The sequence below is a fragment of the Cricetulus griseus genome, assembly GCF_003668045.3.
Source record: "Cricetulus griseus strain 17A/GY chromosome 1 unlocalized genomic scaffold, alternate assembly CriGri-PICRH-1.0 chr1_1, whole genome shotgun sequence".
NCBI lineage: Eukaryota > Metazoa > Chordata > Mammalia > Rodentia > Cricetidae > Cricetulus > Cricetulus griseus.
This window is the reverse complement of record NW_023276807.1, coordinates 22329900-22355953: the sequence shown is the minus strand read 5'-3', so window position 1 is coordinate 22355953 and position 26054 is coordinate 22329900. Positions and strand designations below refer to the sequence as shown.

Here is a 26054-nt window from a genome sequence, read left to right as displayed (position 1 = left end):
TCCTGAGTTCAATTCCCAGCAATCACAGGGTGGCTCACAACCATCCGCTATGAGATCTGGTGCCCTCCTCTGGTGTGCAGATATACAAGGAATGTTGTATACATAATAAATAAATAAAATCTTTAAAAAAAAATAAAGATCAATTTAAAAAAAAAGAAGGGTATTTTCCCCAAACACTATTTTATAGCACTCTTAAGTTACAAAGTATTAGTTCATGCAAAGAAATTACTAAAGTGATTTTGTTTAATAGCAATAATATATTTCACCAGCAGAGGGCAAATAAAACACAACATACTGCATTTAAATGTTAAACAAGTTCTACTGTGGGAAATCAAAGACATCAATACATTAACTTAGACAAAAGGGATTGTAGTTTTTGCTGAAAAGAAATGCATATTTTCTTTAAAATATATTGACAGTTGTCAGATAGAGCTCCCCAAAAACCTGGTTTAAATGTTCACTTTATTCATTTATTCTAGTTAACTATCATCCCTCAAACAAAACAAAATAACTAACAAATGTCAATTCATATTTCAAGGGCTACTGAAATATATATATATTAACAATATTCCCTCAAATTACAGATAAATTACAAATTATTTTCCACAGCGTATACATTAATTGAATTCCAATGCAAACGTTTGTTTCAAAAGTAAATTAAACACTGAAAAATAAATGAAATTTTGAAAAGGTGCTAAAAACTGGAAAAGCGCATTTAACAATTTGAGAAACAGTGCTAGCATACCATTGGCCTCTGGCTTGGACATGCATCACCATGCCCAGCTTAGAAAATAATTTTATGTGACCTAAAAGCTACAAAAATAAAATGGGCCTTCTGGTCCCCCTTTACCTCATATTATATAATTTTCCTGACAAGATTGCCCTTCTAAATTCCATTTTTATTGAGACTTCTGTTTCAGATTCCTCTCTTCCTAATGCCTCCTTAAGTTCCTTCCATGATCCTATTTGCTTCCTGCTAAATCTTGATCATCCAGCCTCTAAATTAGACAAGCATCTAGTTAGCCCAGTTGTTATGGCTTTGGCAAATTCATCCATGCTATAAGGACTCTCCAAAAGCAAGCAGCTTGTTTATCCTCTCTAATGATTTCTACCAGGGACCCAGACCTGCCTCTGGGGGAAAAAAAGGCATCTTTTCCAGAGCTCTCCCTTCCTGGAATAATTTTTTTTTTTGCCCCATTCTCATTAAGTTTGATTCTATACCTCTTCCAAAAAAAAAAAAAACACCTTTTCAATTAAAAGCCAAAAGCCATGCCTCCAATATCTAATGCTGGTGATTTTTACTTTCTCTACACTTCTGTAACATTTCATGCGTGCACAACACTTTCCACACATATAGCCCTGCCTGTCTGTCTGTTTCTTTAAAAATAAGGCCCTGGTGCAGTAACTGAGAGTGTGAACAACCTCTAAGGCTCACCACCAGGCATACCTCCTAATCCTTCCAAACATTTCCACCAGCCGTGGACCAAGTATTAAAACATACAAGCCTATAGAGCAAGGCTTCTGCTGTATCATCAATCTCTTATCGATAATATCTACTCTCAAGAACAGAAAGATAATTTTTATTTTTTAAAATGATTAACTACCCTTTCTTGACACCTCCATATTCTTGCATTGGCCTAGCCCTAGAATCTGTCCCATTGTATTGTTTACCAAATCAAACATAATTCAAAAATGCTTCCTATAAAGTAATAAAATGACCACACTCTTCTTTGTCAGACATTATTTCAGAAACTTCTAACCCTGTAATAGGGTCTCATCACAGATGTAATGACACTAAAGCTCAGGGGTATACACATGCAAAAGGGGGGAAAGAAAAACTGAAGGAAAAACAGAAAAGAGAGAGAGAGGAAAGGGGGAAGAAAGAAGGATGAGGACCGAAAAAAATAATCAGAGCCAACAACAGCAGAAGGGCCAAGACTTTGGACCTAGCCTGCCTCTCAATGGTAACTGAGCCCGGACTATTAATCCAGGCTCGGTTACCAACTGAAGGAAGAATACTGTAGATAAAAACATTACTTCAGAACTATTATTTTTATAGTTATTCATTAAAATTGTGAACGCAAGTTCAAAATATTTTTAAAAACTGAAAAAAATAAGTGAAAGATTCTTTGTGAACTAATGGGATCTACAAATACCAAATTTTCTTACAGCTAATTAAGTTTCCGTTTATTTCAGCAAACAAGTTAAGGTACAATGACTAAGGATTTATACCAGAATTGTGATGGTGTAAGAGAAAAATGAAATTAAGCTTAATTCTCAAGAATAAACCTTGTTCAAAACAATAACCGTTTTACCTGACTACCCTAAAATTTAAACCTCATCAAACCTGTAATTTCTGTTTTTGTTCAGAGTTAGGCACCACTCAAGAGTTTCCAAAAAGCATATTATAGTCAACATTTCAAAACTAGCAAGCAAAAAACCAATACTGTAAAACTTTAAGAGCTAGGTGTGACGGTGCACAACTTTAATCCCAAACATTCAGGGAAGCACAGGAACAGGCAGAGACTAGCCTAGTCTACACAATGAGTTCCAGGACAGCCCTGGGGACGCGCGCGCGCACGCACGCGCGCGCACGCGCACACACACACACACACACACACACACACACACACACACACACACACCAGACTTTTCTCATCAGTTACCCCCAAAGTCAGGAAAATGTAGAATGAAATGAAGTCACAACTTACCAAAACCTTTAGCTATAACTACAGCTACTACAGTTATTCCATACAACCATTATGGAATACTTTGAAACTTACATTTTGGTAAGTCACAGTACTTAGGAGCAGAGAAAGAACTCCCTAAGTTCAAATATGGTCTCCATATAGATTCCAAGACAGCCAGGACTACATTATGAGACCCTGTCTCAAAAAAAATAAAGAAAAAAGAAGAAAACCTACATTCCGAAACCCAAAAAATACAGAATATAAACTTCTAGACATAAGACCTATCAAAATTAAATAAGGTCTGGCAGGATGGCCTGCAGGTAAAGTGTATCTGCTCATGGCTTCCTGAGTCCAGTTCCTAGAATCCATATGGTGGAAGGAGAGACTTGATCCCTACAGTATCCTCTGACTTAAACATATCATGTGATATAATATATACATGTGATATAATACACAAAAAACAATTTTTATTAAATGAAAGACAAACAGATCCTTAACAAGCAATGAGTTTGAAGGAGTAATTTTAAATATCTCCCGACAAGGACCCCAACTAGATGGATTTATTGCCTAATTTTACCAAACCATTAAGGAAGAGTTAATACCAATATTCCTCAAAGTGTTCGAAAACATAGAGAAAATATAAACTGGCATAGCCACTACCATATGACCCAGCTATCATCCTCTATATATACTCAAAGATTCTAGTTCAGTATACAACAGAAATGTGTATATATCCACACTTACTGCTGCACTATGCACATATATAAGAGTTGCAAAAAGTCTAGATGTTCATCCGCAATGAATGGATCAAGAAAATGTTTTACAGAGACACAATGTAAAATCTTTAGCCATAAATAAAATGAAACCATGACCTGTAGAAAAAATGGATAGAACCAGAGATCGTGTTAAGCAAAGTAATCCAGGCTCAGAAACACAAATACTACATGTTTTCTACCATATGCTGAGTATGTGACTGTGTGTCTACATGTGTAAGTATGTATCTGCGTCTGTTTGTCTACCTATAGGTCTTGAAAGTGAAAAGGAGACCCTCAATGAGTGAAGGAAGGTTTTCGGAGTCTGGGAATAATGGCATTCATGTGACTTAGGAAGAGAAAGGGACCCATTAAGAAGAGGGCAGGAGTAATGACAGTATGGGAAAGGAATTAATGAGAAAAAAAAAAAAAGTGTAATGTGTGTGAAAATGCCACAATGAAATCTATTACTTTATATGTTAATTTAAATTTAAAAAAAAAAACTTCAAGTGTGTAAGCAAGTACAGCTTTTTTTTTTTTCCTTTACCCCCTCACGGTGTTCTATCACTTTTTTGTAAAATGTCTCTTGACCATACAAGGTTTACAAATACCTTTCCCTTTTTGGTTATTTTGGGGGTTTTGTTTGTTTCTGCTGATTTTTGTTTGTTTGGGGGGATTGAGCCCAGGTCTTTGTGCTCATGAGGCAAACAGTGCTCTACCACTGAGCTCTAAATGCCCACCCATAAATACTTTTATGTTCTATACTGTTGACAAGTTTATTTCATGAGCTAACTATCTGCCTTGTTGACACTGCAGCCATCAGCAAACAGGAATCAAATTTGGAAAGAGTTTCTATTATTGTCAGATTCATATTTTAACAAAATGACTAAATAGTTGTATAAAATCAGGACCCATTCTAATGACCGTTTTTTATTTTCAAATGCTGCCATTATTTAAATATACTTTGATTGGGATATCAACTCAAAATCTACCTCCTTTCTCACTGTGCACAATGAATACTGAAGAACCTAGATAGATCTAAAAATATGAAAAAAATCTCAAAGCTGAGTTAACTTTTTTTATAAAGACTACATGGAGCATCTTAATCTGTGACCTAACAAAGGTTTATATGATATCTGAGTTCACTCCCATGTTGCCTCACTACTCTACAGTTTTGAGCAAGCCAGCAAAAGTAGATCTCTTCATCTAAGATGAAACACCAGACTAGACACATCACAGGTTCCTCTAACTCTAAAAAGTCATATAATTTCATAACTGTAGTATAGATCAGTCACCAAACACCTTTCCAAATACACCACTACTTCCTACTCATAGCCTAAAATGATTACTAGTCTACCACGCCCAGAGGAATAAATGCTGTCTAGAATTATATATTCTCTTGGTCTGATTGAATAACCAATACAAAATTAAGAACACAGTTACAAAGCCCTCTCCCTCCCAAACTGAAGGACAGATCACAACAGAACATAAATGATCAGTAAGCATACCAAAATTATTTAAACATAAAACTATGATGGAAATATTAGCAAAATAATCATTTTCTCAAATCCACGGAACCTATTAAAAATATGAAAACCCTGTAACAGATTGGGTGCAGGTCAGTCAGCTAACATACTAGTCATGGGAGTATTAGCTGGTCCCATCACTCCAGCCGTATAGATCAAACAGCTTTAAATTTGATATACATTAACGCACACTTTAGATTTTATTCTCTAGAAATACTTAGATATACACATAAAGCTTTTGCTATCAAGGATGTTTATAAGTATAAAAGTTAAAAAGCAAACACCTGGTAGTCAGGGATAGATTACCTTAAAAATCTTTAGAGTATTTAAAAACACTTACCAATAGCAAATATTCAGCGCAGGGAATAACAAATTTCCTACAGTGTGCCTTTTTCTCAGCAAATGACATCATCTCCTGATTGTTCCCTCATATTTCAGAACACTCAGGTTCCTCAAACTGATTCATCTTTTTGATCAGATGATGGGGAGGGGGGTTCATTTGTAAGCAGCTGTCTAAGGAATCTTGTTCTTTCCAGGCCAAGCAGTCAGTGGACTCACTGTGATGCAACTACTAAGGCAAATGCCATGAACAATACTGCTGGTTTCCTTGCAGTCTCTAGTGCATTCTACTTCTGCTGTGCCTTTCTATCTTTGAAAAATGGAAAACTAAAAACTTCACTTGGTTCCTTCATAGTTAAGAACTCTGTGCTGGTTAATTTTAGGTCAATTTGACAAAAGCTAGAGTCATCTGAGAAGAGGGAACCTCAGATGAGAAAAATGCCTCCAAAAGGTCAAGCTGCAGACAAGTCTCTAAGACATTTCCTTAGTTAGCGATTGGTGTGGGAGGGCCCAGCCCATTGTGGGTGCTGTCACCCCTGGGTGGTGATCCTGGATGCTACAGGAAAACAGGCTGAGAAAGCAAAAGGGAGGAAGCCTTCAAGCAGAGTTTCTGGAAGGGGAGCTTGTTGCCTATAGATGCATACCTAGGAGTAACAGGCTAAAGGCAAACATGACAGCCAAAGCCAAGACAGTAGATGAGATTGAGATGCAGTGAATGAAGACAAAAGAAAGTACTGAGTCAAGCGAGCCAAGACTCGTGCCTTCTGATGGATAAAAGAAAGCAAGTGTGGTGGCACACTCACATAATACCATCTCTTGGGAGATTTAAGTTTCAAAACTCAGCCTGGTCTATGTAAAGAAACTGTCCAAAGAAAGAGGAGGAGGGAGGCAGGGAGGAAGGGAGGAAGGGAGGGTGTAAGGAGTGCAAAGCAAATGCCCATTGGAAACCTCTAAATAATAATCTTGAGGTCAGAATTCACCTAACTTACAACTTCAAATTGCACAGTCATTAGTACTCATACCCTACATCAATAAATAGTAGGTATTCAGAAAGTATCTGAAATGTATCCACCAGGGGTTTGATTCTAAACTTCCTTCTTCCCCACAGTAGATATTACAATCCATAAATGGCAGCGGCATAGTATTTGCTTATTTTTATCTATTTTTTTCTTTTTTAAATTTAAGAGGGGGGCACTCGAAGAGTGAGGAGAGGCAGATATAATGGGGGAGATGTAAACCTCACAAAAAATTGAAAGCCACCTTCTATGAACAGGTCCCCTGAGAATTTTTAATTATCTGGGTTTAATATAAAAAAAAAGTTACAATCTCCCTATGCATACTTATAAAAATGCCACTGATCTGCTGTGCATCAAATAAACCTTATTTGATATGGATTACAAATATAGTTTGAATGTGAATATTCATGATCTACAAAAAAAAAAAACTAAAGCTCAGCTTTATACCAGAATATATGTATACTTATTTACTACTTACTACTTTTACAGCTAGTTTTTGCTCTGAGATGTCTACCCCAGTGAACTGAGAGTGTCTGTATCCTCCTTCTCTATCCAAGTCAGGAGCAAAACAATTTGCCCCATAATCTGATTCCTCTAAAGGGTTTAAGAACAACTGGTTTTTCACAAACAACCTTATTATTCAGTCACATTAGAGTTAAGACAATAATAAATCAAAGGGAAAACCTTTGATCCAATGCCCAGTTGCCAATTAATAGAGCAATAATTCATTTTGGCAAAATAGCCATGAAAACCAAGACATCTTTCCAAATCTACAAATCGTTGCATATACAACACATTACAAAACCCCCTAAGTCATTGGTATGTTAAACAGGCTATAGCAAGTACATGATTATGAAACGTATGATCTGATTTCTGGAACAGTCAATGATAAAAATAAGAATAGTCTTGTCTTCAAACAGCATATTAAACCAGAAGAGAAGTTCACAAGTGCACGACTCTAAGTCCTGGAAAACCAGCCATTCAACTCACACCAAAAATTCTAGTACATAGAACCAAAAAGTTGTATAGATCCATAGCTCCTTGGAGTTCACAGTATTTAACAGTATTCTTTTGGCTGCTAATAACAATCTTACCTACGGGCTATATTTTTTGCAGTCACATATATTATCATACTGCCTAACAAAACACAACTAGAGCACCAAAAATTCATAATACAAAGACGCTATAATCAAATTTAGCACCTTTGCTAAATTTGTGTGGTAACATAACTCTCCAAGAAAAACAAGCCAGACACAGTGATATACACACAACAGTGTAATCCCAGCACAGGTGGGAAGCTGACGCAGGAGAATAAAGAACTCAAAGGCATCCTCAACTCTGTGGAGAGCTCAAGGTTAGCCTGGGCTACAAGACCCTACCTAAAAGCAAAACAAAGTTAAACCCCGTATTTCCATGAGGTTTTGTTTGTTTGTTTGTTTAATACTAATTAATATTTTAACTGATTGGGAAGGAGTTCCAATCAAGGACTTTTCCAGGATCAGCGCTGAAGAGATGGCTCAGCAGTTAGGAGCACTGGTTAGATTCCCAGCCCCCATGTGGTGGCTCACAACCACCTATGACTCCAGTTTGAGGAGCTCCAATGCCCTCCCTTCCAGCCTTTGCAGGCACTTCACACATGTGGTGTGCAGACATACATGCAGGCAAAATACCCATACACATAAAATTTAACAACAGTAAGAAAAAAACAGGAACAAGAACAATTTGCAAAATCTTTACTTAGCCCATTGAATTTATTTTCATGGACAAATAAAACAATTTTAGGAGTATAATATACACTGCAAATTCACAAAGTACTTAAATTGTTGTAAAGTCCTTAATAACTATTAACATCACCAAATTGGAAAACTGTGTGTGTGCGTGCGTGCGTGCGTGCATTTTTAAAATGTCTGGCTACCACTCATCTACTTTGTATATGTTTTAAAATTTTAGAGTGCTATGGAATTGAAATCATACACTATTTTGAAGTTCTTTGTATAAGGATTCCTTCACTAAGCATACACTTTTAAGACTCATACATGCTACTGACAGGATCACTAGTCATTCCTTTGCAAAGCACTATTCCATTTTATGGATATAGCATTTTCTTTTTTTGTGTGTTTTACCCAGGTTTCCTGGTTGGTGGTGGTGATTTGTTTTGTTCTGAGACTGAACCTCACTATGACTAGGGTGACCTCAAACACACAAAGATCCATCTGTCTGCTTCCTGGTGCTAAAGTCAAAGCCATGCCTAAGCCTGGCCCTACAGTGTTTTCTTTAGGCACATACCTATAAAATAATGGATGTCGAGATTGCCTCTAATACTTTGCTATTATGATAAAATGTCTATAAACACACAAATTCAAATTTTTATTTCTTCTTACTAAGTTGTAGTGGTTTTTTTTTACATATTCTAAGCAAATACTAGGTTTGACTTGCCTTTTTTCTTTAAAAAAAATTATTTTAATGAAATCCATTTTCATTATCTTTATGACATATGTTTGTATCCTATTCAAAATATCTTTGCTTACGTTAAGGTCCTAAAGATTTTCTCTCATGTACACTTTTAAAAGTTTTATAGTTTCAGGTCTCAAATTTTGTTTTATGATCCATTTTAATTTTTATTATGTTATAAAGGTCAAAGTACATTCTATTACTACTATGTGAAAAGTTATCTTTTTCCCCACTGAATAACCATGCCACTTCTGTCACCTTAGTTAACCAAATCTTAATAACAGCTAGAAAGTCAGACCTGCTGTGCGGTGGTAGTGCATGCCTTTAATCCCAGCACTCAGGAGGCAGAGGCAGATGGATCTCTGTGAGTTTGAGATCAGCCTAGCCTACAGAGTGAGTGCCAGGATAGGCTCCAAAGCTATACAGAGAAACCCTGTCTCAAAAAAAAAAAAAAAAAAAAAAAAAAAAAAAAAAAAAAAAAAAAAGTCAGACCTCCAAGAGTTTTTTATTTTCAAAAAAAAAAAAAAAAAATTATGGTATTGTTGAGGAGGGTTGTATTTCATTGAAATTTTTTAGAATCAACTTGTTAAATCCTAAAAGGGAAAAAACTGTGATTTTTGAGTAGGATGACCATGTTGACTCTAGAGACCAGAACTGCTATCCTTAAAACAGTTTTCTAATCATGAACATGGTGTATGTGCTTATTCTTCAACAATCTATTTTCAGAATACAAGCCTTGCACATATTTTATTAAATTCATCCTGAGATTTTCATACTTTACATCACCATCAGCAGAAATTTTTAATTTTTCCCTATTCACTTTGATTCTTATCTTTTTATTTTTGGTTTTTTGAGACAAGGTTTCTCTGTGTAGCTTTGTAGACCAGGCTGGCCTAGAACTCACAGAGATCCGCCTGCCTCTGCCTCCCAAGTGCTGGGATTCTGGCTCACTTTGATTCTCAACTTGAATAAACTCAATTATTGGTTCTACTGGTTGTTTTTAAATAAATTCTTGGGAGTTTCTACATAAATGTATACACTACAAAAAGTGTGAAATAACTTTTCCAGTGCGTATACTTTTAAGTAAGTGCTGTAAGAATGACTGGTTTTAGCTTTATTCATCACTGCCCTGTGCCACTTTAAATACATCTAAAGCAGACCCCTTAATAAAAATCTAAGTTCAAAAGCCACAGTATAAGCCTATAATACAACACTTGGAAGACCTGAAAGTTCTAATCCAGCCTGGACAACATAACAAAATCCCCAGATCAAAACTAATTTAAATTAGCCAAAATAATGACCTTCGGTAATGCCCCTGTACTAATTTCTATCATCCCTGTTAATGAATTAAGGACACTGTGATGACAGCATTATCCTGGATTATCTACATAAGCCCAATATAATCATAAGGGGTCTAAAAGATATAATGGTATAAGAAAATAAAGGAGGGATTGAAGATGGCTTTCCTGATGTCATTGAAGGTAAACACAGAGCCATGTGCCAAAAAGCAAAAAAAAAAGGAAATCAATTTTCAGAATTTCTCCTATATCTTCCAGATGGAACAAAGGTCCACCAATACTTGCTTTTAGTTCAGAAGGTCTCATTTTGGACTTGACTTTCTGAACTATAATAGAATACACTATATTGTTTTAAGCCCCATAATTTGTAGAAATGTTTTCCATAACTAACAGGAAGTGGGTATACCAGTGACCACTTCATATCACTAAAAGTGCTCTGCTAGTTCTTTGACACAATCACCACTCTACACTACAAGTTGTTTTCAGGAGCACAAATACATGAACTAAGCACATCAAAACTAAACACTAATTCTTAGGGATTTTCTTGTGTCTGAAGATAAAATTACCCTGAATATGATTTTCCACAAAATCCTCCTTATTTCTTTTTAATCTGGGGTCTGAGCTCATCACTGGTCTTTGAAATATTCACTTTACAAAAGATCAAGATCAGACATCTGAAGTTCTATCATCAATCACCCCTAAAGCAATCACCTGGGTCTCTTGTGAACTGTAGACTAAAAATTGGACGAGTAGATAGAAAGAAGAGACTTATGAAAGTTTGCTAGAAAGTTTGTAATGTTTATAATACTCTTCCCTTTAAGCTCTCAAAATTTACCTCACATTTACCATTCAACATATGTGAATATAATGCTAGCACATGATTCAAATGGCTTTATATAAAGTTTAAATGAAATAAAAATTTAAAGTATAAATGAAATTTTAAATAAATAAGATTACAGCTAATTGTTATGATAGTTAAATAGAGATCTATACTTCAAGTAGAAAATACTGAAATTGATAAATACACATGGACTGGACATTAGCCTATAGATGCTTTCTTTAAAATGAAGAGTAAAAAGAGGTCTTGAGGGGCCAGCAAGATGACTCAGAATAAAGGCACTTGCCACCAAACCCAATGACAGGAATTCAATTCCAAGACACACACAGTGGAAGGAGGAAACCAACTTGTGGAAGTTGTTCTCTGACCTCCACATCAGTATCACAACACATGCCATCCCCCACCCCCACCTCCACCCCCACCCCACCCCCACACACAGACACAATAAAATTAGGTTTTAAGGGAGATGGGGTTGGCAAGATGGCTTAGCAGGTAAAAGTGTTTACCACGAATGCTGGCCACCCTGAGTTTATTACCACAAACCCCACAAATTTATGTAAAGGTGGAAAGAGCTAACCAACAAGTAAAACCTCCTCTGACCACACAACACACCCTCCACAGCACATGTGTATGCACGCACACATACACACTCACTCAATGCACAACACAATAATAATTTTAAAGGGGATGGATAGCTCAGTTAAGATTCTTGCTTTGCCAACAAGGGGACCTGAGCTCAAAATCTCAGCAACCACATAAAAAGCTGGACATGGCTGTGTGCTTGTAATTCTAGCACTGCAGGACAAACAGGCAAATCCCAGGACCTTGCTGGCCAACCAATCCAGCCTAAATAGCAAGCCTCCCGTTCAGTGAGAAACTCTGTCTCAAGTGACTAAAGAGAGCTAAAAGAAGGCACTGACATCCCCTTTTGGCTTCTGGGTCCACACAGATGCATATGCCTGCACAATTATATACAGACACCACAGACACCTACAAAAAGAAACAAAAATAAAGCTACTTTATCATCCAAATGTATATCTTCAGACTAAGTTTGTGCCATTAAAAAAATAAGGAACTACAGAGACAGCTCAAATACACTTGGTACTCCTGCAGAGGACAGGGGTTCAGTTTCTAGAACCCACATAGCTCACAACTGTCTTTAATTCCAATTTCATCAGATCTGACTTTCTCTTCTGGCCTCCATAAACACTGTGTGTATGTGGTGCACTTACTTGTAGACAAAGCACTCATACACAAAAAGTAAAAAAAAAAAAATCCTTTAAAACACTTTTGTTTAGCCAGGCGTGGTGGTAATACCTTTAACCCCAGCACTTGGAAGGCAAAGATAGGCAGATCTCTGTGAGTTCGAGGTCAGCCTGATCTATAAAATGAGTTCTGGGACAGTCAGAGCTGTTTCACAGAGAAACCCTGTTTAAAAAAAAAAAAAAAAAAAAAAAAAAAAGTTTATTTAAACTTAAAAATTTTTAAAGGGAAGAGGGTTGATTTATTAGTCAACTGAAAAAAGTAGAAATTTGTTGAATCCTAATCACTCCAAGGAAGCATTATAGTGAAATGTTTAAAAAACAAAACAAAACAAAACAAAAAAAACTCTTCAATTTATAATATTCCTCCAAGAACTACCTGTGACTTCAGTACGGGGAGAGCCTAGAGCATCTCTCTGGCTTCAGCCAGCTAGTCTAACCTACTGGCAAGCTCAACTCAGTGAGACACCCTACCCCCAAAACTAAGATGAAAAGCTATTAAAGAAGACAGAAGACACCCACCTGTCTGGCCTCCACCCTTCCACCCTCCTTGTCTCTCACTCTTGAGTATGTGGCACGAGCAAGTACACACACTCACACACATAGTATATAGACAAACAGTTTAGATCTAATCTGGGCCACATGAGACACTGTCTCTCTTTTTTAAGTACAAAAGTTTGGTCATGGCCTCAATTTCAATTATGTAAACCTCCAAGAATGCTTTAATTACACAAGGTGCAGTTTTAAGAAAGACCAGAGACCACAGCTGAGCAGAAATAAGGATTTTCCATAAGGATCAAAGAGGACAGGGACAAGCGGTCACTACCAAGTCAGAGGCAAACCTTGAATGCAAATCTAGCTTTGCAATTCTATCACATTTTCAACTCTACCCACTGTAAGGACATGACAAGTACTTAACTGAAAAACGTAACTGCAAAAACAAGTCCTAAAAGGACGACAAAAAAGTAGACAATAAAACAATTTATAAAGTAAAGGTAGTGATGAAACAAAGGTCCCAGCAGGTTAAACTCTATTTTAAAGTTATGGTAGTTCTACTTTTAAGTACAAAGATATACATAAAAATGAAGACATTTTCTACTTTGGCAATATTCTGCAGTCATTCCAATAATCTCCTACATTGCATACACATTTTCAACAACAAAACTGTGGTTGGCCGGGGGTTGGTGGCGCACGCCTTTAATCCCAGCACTCAGGAGGCAGAGGCAGGTGGATCTCTGTGAGTTCGAGGCCAGCCTGGTCTCCAGAGCGAGTGCCAGGATAGGCTCTAAAGCTACACAGAGAAACCCTGTCTGGAAAAACCAAAAAACTGTGGTTTATCCATCATTCCATCATTTACAAGGTTAAGAGCACAGACATTAGGGCTAGATCTCCTGTGTCTAAACCCCTACTGTTATTCACATTCGTGCTATCCTGAGCCCCTGGACTGTACTATTACTAACAAACTAGGCTCTAGAGCCAGCCACAATATGCCAAGACTTCAACATGTCCTGTATGATTGATTATACTGGAACATATATATTACCAATTATGTCAAGAAGTCTCTAAGATCACCCCCAGATCCAGCAATTTGCTAGAGTTCAACACTGAGTTATATTTGATGCTGCTTTAATTTATTAGAGAAAAAAAGATGGCAAACACAATCAGCAAAGGGCAAAGATCTAAGGAGCAAACTACACAGTCAAGAGCAAGGAGTTTTCTTCCACTGGGATTCTGTGGACACAATTACTGCAGCAGTGGGTTCTAACAACACAGGAACTACTGCTATCAGAGATGCTAACTATAGACTGAGTCTAAAGACATCACTGGTTCTAGCCAAGCAGACACTGCTGTCTTTAGATATGCAAATGAAAAACTACAGAGGGGGGTATTCCGAAAAAAGACAAAACAAAAACATGTTTTTATACAAACATTTTGGGAGCAATGTAAGACTCACTGCTTCATATAGTAAGACCTTTCCCAAATCCAGGTTTGCAAATCAGGCAATTTATCTGCATAGCAGCAGATTAGTAGATCCTGTAGAGCTCCATGCACTGGCTCCCTAAAAAAGGATCTGAAATATAGTAGTCACCTAAACCTTTAATTATTTTTTTTTAAGTGACAACAACAACAAAAAATCCCTGGCTCTATCACTTCTTGGCTACATAGTACTGGCAGAACTATTTAGGATCTAAACTGTGTTTCCTCATCAGTAAATAAGATGAAAGTAGCACCTCAAAAGGTGGTCTGAGAATTAAGTAATATAACTAAATTATGTACAGTATCTCCAAGAAGAAACATTATACAACTAGTATAATATATGTAATTTTTTAAACTTTACCCAAGTTACACTGGAGCTAACTCACCTTTAAGCACCTCATGAACCTACCTATTAACTGATAAGGGTTTCATGTCTATTAACATCTTTAGCTGATGGACCACACTTTAGAAAAATGTTTGCAGGAACAGTATTTTGCATGATGCTTAATCTTCATAATGGTGTTCCTCGGTTTAGATGTAGTCTGACCATCAAAGATTCATTCTGTATGATGATGTAAGAGATAGTGAAACCTTTAAGACATGAACCCTCTGAGCTGTACAGCTAGCTCACCCACACCAACAGGATAACCTGAATTTATTCTCTAGCACACATGCAAAAGCTAGCATAGTGGTGTGTGCTTATTTAGAACCAAGGAGGTGCAGACAGGTGAATCCCTGCAACTCACTTTGCCTATCCAAATCTGCAAGCCCCAGATCTCAGTCTCAAAAAACAAAGCAGATGGCTCCTGAAGAATGATACCCAAGGATGACCTCTGGCTGCCACAGACTCATGAACACATATATACACATATTCACACACACACAAGAAATGAACCTTTATAGTAGGTGACTAGGTCATTAGAAGCACTCTACCTTCAAGGCAGTTCTCACCAGATCTTACTAGTTCCTCTAAGTGTGAGAGGCTGTAGTAAGAGCAAACCTAAATCCTCCCACTCTCTGGCCTCTTGTCAAGGTGATCTTGCCCGACATGATCTCATACACATTTGACACAGATAAGGGGGCCCTCCCCATAACCTCTCAAGCTATGTACTCTTTTCTTTAAAGTATCAAACCTCAAATATTTGGTGACTGCAGCAGAAAAGTAATATAGCTCAGAAAACACTGACCTGACCTACAAGCAAAATTGTATGTTACATAAACCCTTTACAGTGAATACTTTTACTGCCCTGTAGTCAACTTTTCTTATAAATAAACTTAAATAAAACACCCTCTATATTACTTTGGTAATCACTGGGAAAACTGAAAACTAAGGGGGAAAAATGGCTAGATTCCATCCAACAAAAGATCACTAGTAGAGGTACCATTAGCATTAAGGAAACCAAGCTTGAGTTTATGACTTACATAATTAGAGTACCAACTGTTTTACAGCCTAATTCTTTAAACATCAATAAAGTTGTTTACATTGGTCTTTGTGAAGAGTTCAAATCCTTGGGGGGTGGAGGGGGGAGATTGTATGTGAGAGAATTCATGTGTATGTGAGAGTGTCTGAGAGAATGTGTGAATATGTGAGCGTGTGAGACAGTGTGTATGTATGTATGTAAGAGTGTTAGAGTGAGTGTCTTCTTTTTTTTCAGATTTTTTTTATTTGAATTAGAAACAATATTGTTTTACATGCCAATCCCGGTTCCCTTCTCCCTCCCGTCCTCCCCTACCACCCCCCCCACCTAAAACCCTACCTATCACATATCCTTTCTTCTATTCTTCCCCTGACTCAACCTTTCTGCTCCCTCATGACCTCTGCATCCTTCTTCTCCCCTTCTCATTCTCCTAGCTCCCTCCCCCCTCTTCCCGTGTTCCCAATTTGCTCAGGGAATCTTGACCCTTTCCCCTTCTCCAGGGGACCATGTATGTCAAGTAAGTGTCTTTCTTTGTGAGACAATGTGTGTGTGAGAGTAAAGATCTATGAGTGTGTATGTGTGCATTTTACAGAAGAATTACTAGAATGTAATTCTCCACTGATGAAGTCAAATAATAAAAAAAATATTGTAAATAAATTTTTGAGAAACAAAAATTAGGAGAAAAAATACAGTTCAAGTTTTAAAATAATATGTTAGAGAGAGAGCAGAAGTTTCCACTCCAGCTCTGGGACGAGGGATCTGGACAAAACATTAGAGGAAGCCTCCCGATCAGCAGAACCCTAAGGACAACAGAGGCCCATCTAAGGAATCTTCAGATTGACAGCATCTTCAAATGAATTCTAACCATACACCTCTATGTGTACAAACTAACTCTGTAAACATAAACACAAGCTCCTCAGGGTAAACTCTGCTTTTCAGTAAAAGTTCCTCTAGAAGCATTTTCTCCAACAATTGTAAAATAAACACACTAAAACATGTTCTCTAACCCATCCTGCCCCCCTTAACTCTTGGGACTGGCTCTTGCAAGCAAATGAGCTCAGCTGTTTCTACTTTATGAAGAGATTAGAAAAAGGAAAACACTCCCCAAAAGGCAAGGTGTCCGAACAGATTAGACTCTGCCAATTACATGCACATGAAAAGCACAAGTGTGTAACCCTACAGCAGGAACCACTGACAAAGATGTCTAATAGACAATGTCTCAGTCTCCCACCTATCATCAATGGTGAGAATGAAAAGCAGCCCTGACAATGAGGCAATGACAATACCGGCACAATGTATGACCTTGCAAGTAAAAGTTCAAAAATGACTCCTGAGTTTCACTTCCTGCAGTTTTTCCAATGATTTCTTAAGCCCCTGACCAAAAAATAGATACAGTGGCTCTGTTTCCTGCTCTACACCCTGGCTCATACACTGAACTACAATCCCCTTACCTTCATCCTCTGATTACTAGTAAACATCACCTCACTCAACTGAATCCCCAACCATTTCTACCATCCTGCTTCTTCCTCCGATTAGCCACTATCAAATCTGATCATATAAAGACAGCTCACCAAAATAAAATGGCCATAGAGAAACCACTTCTACCTTGCATATACCATACCCTGTATACATACAGCTGTGTCCTCCAATGCTTAGCACTCTGTACCTTAACTCACAAGACTGCTACTAATTCCACGTTCATTCTTCCATTCATTCATACAACCAAAAGGTATTTGCTGAGTTCCATTTACCTACCAAACGTCATTTACCGTGCTTAGGGCTAAAGAAACTACTCCAAGTGAGATAAGCAAGATCTCTTCTCCTTCAAAGCTGTAATTCAACAGAAACATGGAGTGCCCCATCATTACTTCAGTAATACTCCAATTATGATTGTGGTAAGAAAGATTAGGCCAATGTCTCAAATGTATAAATGAAAGCATAACTCAGTCTGGGAAGATGAGGGGAACTGTTTCCCTGGAAAGGACATTTAAGCAAAATGTAAATATGAGTAGAAACTGAGCAAGGATAAAACAGGATCAGAGGTAGGACTAGGACTAGAATGTGCAAAGGCATGAAGGCAATATTCTAGGAATCATGGAGAGCCATTGGACAAAGGTCAAGGCCAAGGAAAGAGCTAGAGAAGAAACAGAGGGTTACTGCTAACAGCTGTTACTCTTACACTTAGCACACTTTCAGAATTAATCATTTTCAAATATTCAGTCTGCATTAGCACACACTTTTCAGTCTACGAATGTTTCTGCCCCAAAACCTAATCCAGTGCTTAACTGGCCTCAAGACATGTGGAATAAAGAAGTGTTTGATCTACGCAAGCAGCTTACCCTCTGGAGACCAGAAAGTCAGAATAAAATGAACTACAGAGTTAAAAAAAAAAGTCTGCGCCTCTGACTGCCCTAAAACTTACTACTGAGCAATACAATCATTTCCAATTTTTATGTATTTAGAAAAAAATCAAAGCCAGTATTATTTATGGATGAAGCTTTAAATTCTGAAATCAAATTTAAGACGGCAAAGGGAACACCATATCCTCACTGCCCCATACTGCCATCAATTAATATCCAAGAGAACTGCTTTTAAACTCCTATAGTGATAAAGATGTGCAGCTCCACCTGGCAGCTCTTACGCTCAGTTGTACACTGTATTGGAGAACAGGGTCAAGAGCAGGAACCAGCCAGTACCTGTGCCATCATGTTCTCCTTCCTTACTCACCCTGTCAGTACAGGAAATACAAGCTAGTGACTCAGAAAATGTCAAGACCCAACTGGCATTCTTCCACTAATTATCGGGAGGTAACAGAACAGGGCAACCATTAACCCTAGGCTTTACTTTAGGGCCATGTTCTCAAAGAATGATGGGGAAACAGTTTTTGAAAGAAAACAGAATTAACTAAGAAATCGTTTTAAGACAGTAAAAAGTTCAATGAAATTACTATTCAATGAGGGAAATATCAATACATACACAGAACGGAACCTTTCAATAACTGATCTAAGATCCTCATGTCTCTCATGAGTACATCTAATCAGAACTTCGAAACCTACATTTATTAGTTATTGGCATATATAACAGACTCAAAAATCATACAAAAGCCAAGAATTAATTCTACTATAAGAATATGCCATAATCAACTCACCTATAAAAGGCACAAAAACTTTACAGAAATATATTTAAAGTTATACAGTATGTAGCAATGCATGCTCAAGAGGACGACATAGGGAAATCATGAGACTTCGGCAAACCAGGACTACACATGACCCACCACAAAAAACAAGGGGGGAGGGCAGGAATGTAACAGTAGTAAAATACTTGCCTACCATGTAGAAATCACTAGTGTTTAATTCCCACAGTGTGAGGGCATGCATGAACCTGACACACACACACACACACACACACACACACACACACACACACACACTATAAAATCAAATCTAGTTGAGATTAAAAAAAAAAAAAAAGCGACTGTACCTGTGACTATTTCCTTATGTATCAAGATAAAACAATGAAATAATTTACAAAAATGTTTTAACATCATTCTACATTTAGTAGAAAAAACATCTTTCTAAATCATGACAGCAGAGTTCATGACCCTCAAGTTTTACCCTTGAGCTCTTGATACCAGTCTATCCCACTTTCTCCACTTCTCAAAAAAAAAAAGTGTGTGTGTGAGAGAGAGAGAGACAGAGACAGAGACAGACAGAGACACTAAACAAGACCAAATAAAGAAGAATATGACTGTTTTCCTTCCATCTCCCAAAACAGTAAATGAAAAACAAGATATTAACACACTTGGTGAAAATCTGATTTTCTGCAGTACTGTTTTGGAGAAAGAAAGCAGAAATTTTTAAATCACTCCTATACACAAAAGGAAATCACTGACTTGGTTAATTTTTAAAATGTGTATGGGTCTTCGTGTATCTGTGCACCACCTGCATGCCGGCTGGCCACAGGGGCCAGAAAAGCACATAGGACCCCTGTAACTGGAGTTACAGAGTGAGCTGCCATGTGAGCCATGGGTCCTCTGGAAGAGCAGTCAATGTTCTTAACCAACAGCCACCTCGACAGCCCTGAATCACTTACTTTTTAATAACAGCTTTCCCATTTACTAGCATCTTTACTTACCTTATGACTCAAGATGGTAAAATGTAAACTATCTCTCGCCCTTTTCTTTTCCTTAGCTTCTGAAAAAAGTGTCTCATGAGGAAAGTGATAAGCAAGTAACTGAGCTTCAATATACAACAGTAGTTCCAAATAACCACGGGCAGAACCAAGTAGCAAGCAAGCAAATAGCAAGCAAGCAAACGTTACCACAGAAACCAGGCATGCCTTTTCTTTTAAATGTCTTGCCTAACAGTTACACAGGATAACTAACTATACAGCTGACTCAAGTTACTATAATATTGAAAAGTGCTTCATAAAATTTCTAATTAAAGTATGAATATGTGACTCTTCCCATAAGCCAGTAGCTGTTATGACAGAGCAATAATGCTGATGCTATGACACTCAATTTATTCAAATACCACCAGCCTACTGCAATGGACTCTTATGCACTGTATTGAGGGAAAACAGTAGCACCTCAAGAAAAGTATGTTAAATAATGCAGAAATCATAAGCAGCGTTTGCAAAGACTGTCTCTGCTCTGAGCAACTACCTATTTCACAGAGAATAATCAAATAAATGTACTTACAATAAATATTTTCCTAGCTACATAGGTTTTTTTTAAATCTGCAACATGTCTCTCCATATTACTTACAAGACATTAAAAATAAATCACATGTCCAAACAAAACAGATCAGCTAAAAATAGTGTATCTATTTCAAAGGCTCAAGCAAAAGCCCTCCAACTGAACTAAAATTAATGGGTTTTTTTTTTTTTCTTCTTTCATCTCTGTATCTTTAGAATGTACCTTCTACGTTTATGAGGCAGACAGACCAGTGTCCACAGTCTCCAATGGGTCCTCAGGGAAGAACCTAAGGACTAAACTCTTCATGAACATAGCCCACTTTCCACACGACACAAGCAATCAAACTCCTCTTCACCATAACATCCAGAGTAAATACATGTGTGCATACATATATATATATATATATATATATATATATATATATATATATATATATGAGATAATGTATACAAATAAGAAAGCCTTTCTCGATTAGGCTGTGCAGTGAAATTTCCAAACACTGTCCTTTTTCAGAAACACAAGTAAACGCCCTGTGCAAAAGCTGTCAGGTGGGCAGGCAGGCAGGTAGGGCTCCACCTGGGACACCACAGCGGGGGGCAAGGGAAGCCGTAGTCACGCGGGAGGGTCCAGAAGGGGACAGGGGACCTAAGGGCGGCTCCACCCAGGGAGCAACTGAGGCTGGGGCAGGAGGGCTCCCACGGCCCTCATCAGCACCACCCAGTCGGCGCCCCGAGGCGGTGGCAGCATCGCGACTGCGGGCGGCTCGGAGCCGGAGGCTGAGGCGGCGACCTCCGTCCGAGCCCCAGGCTCTGAGGCCGCCCTCCCGTCAGGGCCGCGAAGGGTGGGAAGGTCACGGCCGCAGGAGGCCGGGGGCCAAGCGGCCACCAAGCCCCGCGCTACCTTTGGCCTCGCAGTCGGCGCAGTACTTGTTGTCCTCCTCCCTCAGCAGTTTGGACAGGATGAGCTGGTGCTGCTCGTTCAGCTTCTGAGCCTTCTCCCGACAAGAGCGTGTCGCCATGTCGGCGGCGGGGCGGCGGGCCGGGCCGCGGGCGGGCAGGCGGGCGGGCGGGCGAGCGGTCGGCGCTGGGGAAGCCGGGCTGGCGAGGGCACCTGGCGCCGCTGGGGCCGCGGGCGGACTCGGCCCAGGAAGCGGCGGCGGCGGCGGCGGCGGCGGCTGGAACCGGAGGAGGGGCGGCGGCGGCCGAGGCAGCGCCGACGTGTCCCGCCTCCTCGCCCGGCCCGCCGCACGCTCCGCCCCAGCCGGCAAGGGGCGGGGCGGAAAGAGCCGCGACTTCCGGGAGGGCGGAGCGGTGGGCGCTGGGCATGCGCCGAGCTGTCCGCGTGCGGAAGGCGTCTGTCAGCCAAGGTGATTCTAGAAATCGTCTGGCGCTGGCCGGGGCGGGCTGACTGTCGCTTGAGGTCTCTGAGGACCTAGAAAATGGAAGGGTTTTTTTTTGCCCAGGAGGCGACTTCCATTTGTTTCCCGAGCTTTGCTTTGGCTACACCACACGGAAAATGCTCAGATTATAGTTAATATTGGGTATATTATGCATAGATGGATCCCATGTTTGGGCAGCGGCAGTTTGGAAGCACTATTCTAGAACCGAGAGATACGTATGGAAGGAAATGGGGCTAAAAGTATCTTACATGTTAGGGGAAAGTAGTAATCTAGTCGTAGTGAAATGTTTGAGGGGTGACATTTATTGTTTGGTTACTCTGGCATTTTTCTATTGGCTCATTTAACCCAAACACATTCAAAGGTACTAATAGCCTCATAGACAGGTGAGACAAAAGAGTCAAGTCACTTGGCCATGCTACAAGTGGAAGGGTTAAAACCAGGCAATAAACCCCACCAAGGAAGAAGAAAAGTGATCGAGGAACGAAATATTAAAGGGGTGTCACTTCAGCAAGAAACAGTGTGCTGCTAGGATACCTTCCCTGCGAGAAACTAAGGTCCCAAACACAAACTTAGGTACAATTCCACCAAAGTTCCCAGGGAAAGCTATGAGCTTGTTAGGCTTAAACTTACAGAGTAATGGGTAAGGGGTATGGGCAGGCGCATAGGTGACCTTAAAGTAGCCACACTGGAAGGTCTTCACCTAGCAGGGATGATGGATTCTCCAGGGCTGCCTAGTATGAACTCCCTCCTTTTTCCCCCACCTATATCCTCAAGCCCCTCCCCCAAACCAACTAGCTCTAAGTATGGTAGAATCACATACAAATGTCTGAGGGGTGGTTGGATATTCCGGGGAAGGGTCCCATAAACACCCCCCCTCCCCTCCTATGATGATAAAGAGTCAACAGGCTCAGCTTCGATGATCTTTTTTGCTTTGTTTGTTTGTTTGTGTTTGTTTTTTGAGACAGGGTTTCTCTGTAGCTTTGGAGGCTGTCCTGGAACTAGCTCTTGTAGCCCAGGCCGGTCTCGAACTCACAGAGTGCCTCTGCCTCCCAAGTGCTGGGATTAAAGGCGTGAGCCACCACCACCGGTGTATCTTTTGCAATCAGGCCAAGCAGAACTCCTGAAGACTGTGGCAGTTTGGTTCAGACACTCTTCCTACCCAACACAATGTAAACAACATTCTTCAGTGCAAAAAAAGACAGCAGGGCGTGGTGGTGGTGGTGGTGGTGGTGGTGGTGGTGGTGGTGGTGGTGGTGGTGATGAAGGGACCAGCTCCCCATTTCTGCAGCCATAACAGCCGTACTTGCCTGATCTTGTCTTGGTCACTAGGATGTCAGATGCCTGCCCCTTTCGGCAGCCATGACAGTAACATGTGCTTGTCTGACCTTGCCTTGGTCACTAGGAGGTCAGATGCCTGCCTCATAGCAAGGAACCAATCAGAAGTTAGCTGGTGGTGCTATGCTTTACGGCTCTGGGTGTGCTTTATGGACAAGTGCACAGCAATGATGCACAGAACATAGCAACCACCCTGGGAGGGCCATAACAACCAGTTGACCAATCAACACAGAGCAAACCCTCCAAGCCTAGAGGCACACCAATCCTGAGCCTGTGTGTACCCCTAGACACTCTCCTTACGCTGCCCTATAAGATCTCTATGCAGACGCTTTGCATCGTCTTTCCTAGCCATCTGCCATGGTCGGTGGATGAAAGACCCAAGTTAACATGGGGTTAGCTCGTTAAACAACTACAATAAAGCCTCATGCAGTTTGCATCAAGCTTTCGACTCTGCCTGGTGATTGGGGTGACCGCCGTCCTGGGCTGAGATCCTGGGGGGCCTGAGCCTCCGGGGGTCTTACGGTGGTGGTGGTGGTGGTAGTAGCCCATGCCTTTAATCCCAGCACTCAGGAGGCAGAGGAAGGTGGATCTCTGTGAGTTCGAGGAGAGCCTGGTCTACAGAGTGAGTTCCAGGACAGCCAATGATATACAAATTAACACTGTCTCAAAACAAAACAAAACAAAACAAAACAAAACAAACAAACAAAGGCAGAAAGAGAAGGTATTCCGATGACAGCCCATCAGGGCCACTGGGTTTGAATTCAGTGAAACAGTTGGAATGATTTTGCCCTCTGTGGATTAATATTAGCAATATTATGTGAGGCTTATGTAAGCAAAATAAACATGGCCTTGGCTTGTGGTGGGAAAGAGGTTAAAACTGGCACTAAGCAATGTTACATCCTACCTAACCCTCTTGGGCTTAAGATTCCAGAGGGAGCCAGGCAGTGGTGGCGCACGCCTTTAATCCCAGCACTCGAGAGGCAGAGGCAGGCGGATCTCTGTGAGTTTGAGACCAGCCTAGTCTACAAAAAAAGAACTAGTTCCAGGACAGCCTCCAAAGCCACAGAGAAACCCTGTCTCCAAAAACCAAAAAAAAAAAAGAAAAAAGAAAACAAGATTCCAGAGGGGTAGGAGTCAATTGCCGCAGGGAAGCTTGGCTGCAAGCAGCAGACATGGCGTATGGAGCACAAACTGAGGGAGGAAGCAGAAGAGTACACAGGGACACATGCAAAACTAGATTCCTAGTAACTCCTCCTTCCTCTTCTTGAACCCCATAAAAGAAAAGTCCCAAATACTAACTGGGTCCCTTGAGTATCCTAGCTCATGCAGCCTGCGGCTCTCTTGTACCCCATTTTGGTCTTTTCTGTTGTTTTGCTTTTATTTTATTACTAGTTTTTTTAGTTTTTTTCTGTCAGCTTTTATTTCATTCTTGAATAAGAGACCAAGAACCTGGAAAGATCCATCCCAGGTCCTAACGACTTGTCACAAAGATGCTCAGCATTTAAGCAAATCAAAGCTTAAGCTGCACAATTCTGAAAAAATAACAAGGAGGACCTCAGAGTGAGTTTCAGTAAACAGAATGAAAACTGACTCAAGTTACTAGCGAGGGAAATATTAGGAAGAGGCATACACAGAAACTTAAGTAGCTTGGGAAACAAAGAGGAACACAGGAGTACCATGAAGGATGGAGTAAGATTTAAGGTTAGATAAGTCAAGTTTGGTAATATTGTGGAAGACCTGGGCAACCAAGCAAAACAATCCTTTCTCAACACAAGTGTCAATCGATTCTGCAGTTTAGATAGTAGCCCAATAAAAGGGGCCTTAATCCAGCAATGACCAGTTAAGAAAGACTATTTTTTTTTGCAGATTTTTTTTTATTTGAGTTAGAAACACGATTGTTTTACATGACAATCCCAGTTCCCTTCTCCCTCCCGTCCTCCCCTACCAACCCCCCAACTAAAACCCTACCTATCACATGTCCTTTCTGCTCCCCCTGGATGGTGAGGCCAAGAAAGACTATTTTTAATGCCCCCACTTTGCCCTCTGAAAACTTTGACCAGCACTGTAAATATTCAGAAAGCAGAAGTCAGGCTCACCACCAGTGAATGACCCATAGGATACACTGAAGGGGTCAAGGGATATAAAATTCATACTGCAATGTTAAATGTTTTCATAGCTACATCTATAAATAGAGAAAAAGAACCCTGATATTCAGGTATTCATTTTAACAGCACATTTTAACATTGGTGTATCCAAAGTGTCATGTCAACATGTAAGAACTATTAAAAATCCTTGTTTTCATGTTGGCATCACTATACAATGTGTATTGTTTGTTTTTATACTGACAGCTCATTCCTATCAGGCATAACCAAACTTCAAATGCTCAATAGCCATAGTGAATAATGGCTATCTTTCTGAAAAGTATTTCTCTGTATAATCATTCTAGAAGCCACTGGTTGTACTTTAAGGTTATAGTGGTAAGAAAGAGAGTGATACAAAGCATCTAGGGCAGAAAACAAAATTGCACTCATTTACCAATAGTTGTGGTTTCTACCACACTGCTAACCAAAAGCTTACCATCTACTGTTGAATACAAACATATGAAGAAAACCGTAAGTGCACTGTAAAATCTGTAGCAACTATAAAACACGGAGCGAAAGGAATGTCTTGTAGCCTGGGAGAGAATCCAGCAAGGCTTCCTAGAGGAGATGATGCTTAAACTTGTTTTGGGCATATGCAGGAATTCAAGTGAATGAAGATGGGAAAAGAGAAAATGGAATGGCTTTTTTTAAATGTACACAGACTCATGAAAGTACAAGATTACATGAAAGACATATGATGATAGGAAGCTACAGGAATCTAGAATATACACCAAGAATGTGAAGGTGGGACAGGATCCATGGCACAAAAGGTAAATTAAAGCCAAGGAGCTTAAGCTTTGAGACAGCTATAGGGTTTGAATGCCAGGGGCATAAGAGACATCAGGTGCTTTTTTACTGGGGGAAAATGACATCAAAGGCTTTGTTCTATGCAACACAGTGGCAATGTGGAGAGCCT

General features: G+C 39.7%; 1 protein-coding gene and 1 pseudogene across 2 annotated transcripts in view; one reads left to right on the top strand and one right to left on the bottom strand.

Moving 5' to 3' along the window:
* Smap1 (small ArfGAP 1) overlaps nucleotides 1-21471 on the bottom strand; it is an 80771-nt gene extending 59300 nt beyond the window's left edge. The window contains exon 1 of one of the 2 annotated variants that reach the window (XM_027392808.2): nucleotides 21164-21471. In XM_027392808.2, coding sequence (XP_027248609.1) covers nucleotides 21164-21281 — 118 coding nt within the window. In that variant the 5' untranslated portion in view covers nucleotides 21282-21471. The remainder of the gene's footprint in view (nucleotides 1-21163) is intronic. The other variant, XM_027392807.2, reaches the window with a different exon arrangement.
* LOC100756106 overlaps nucleotides 21280-26054 on the top strand; it is a 42905-nt pseudogene continuing 38130 nt past the window's right edge.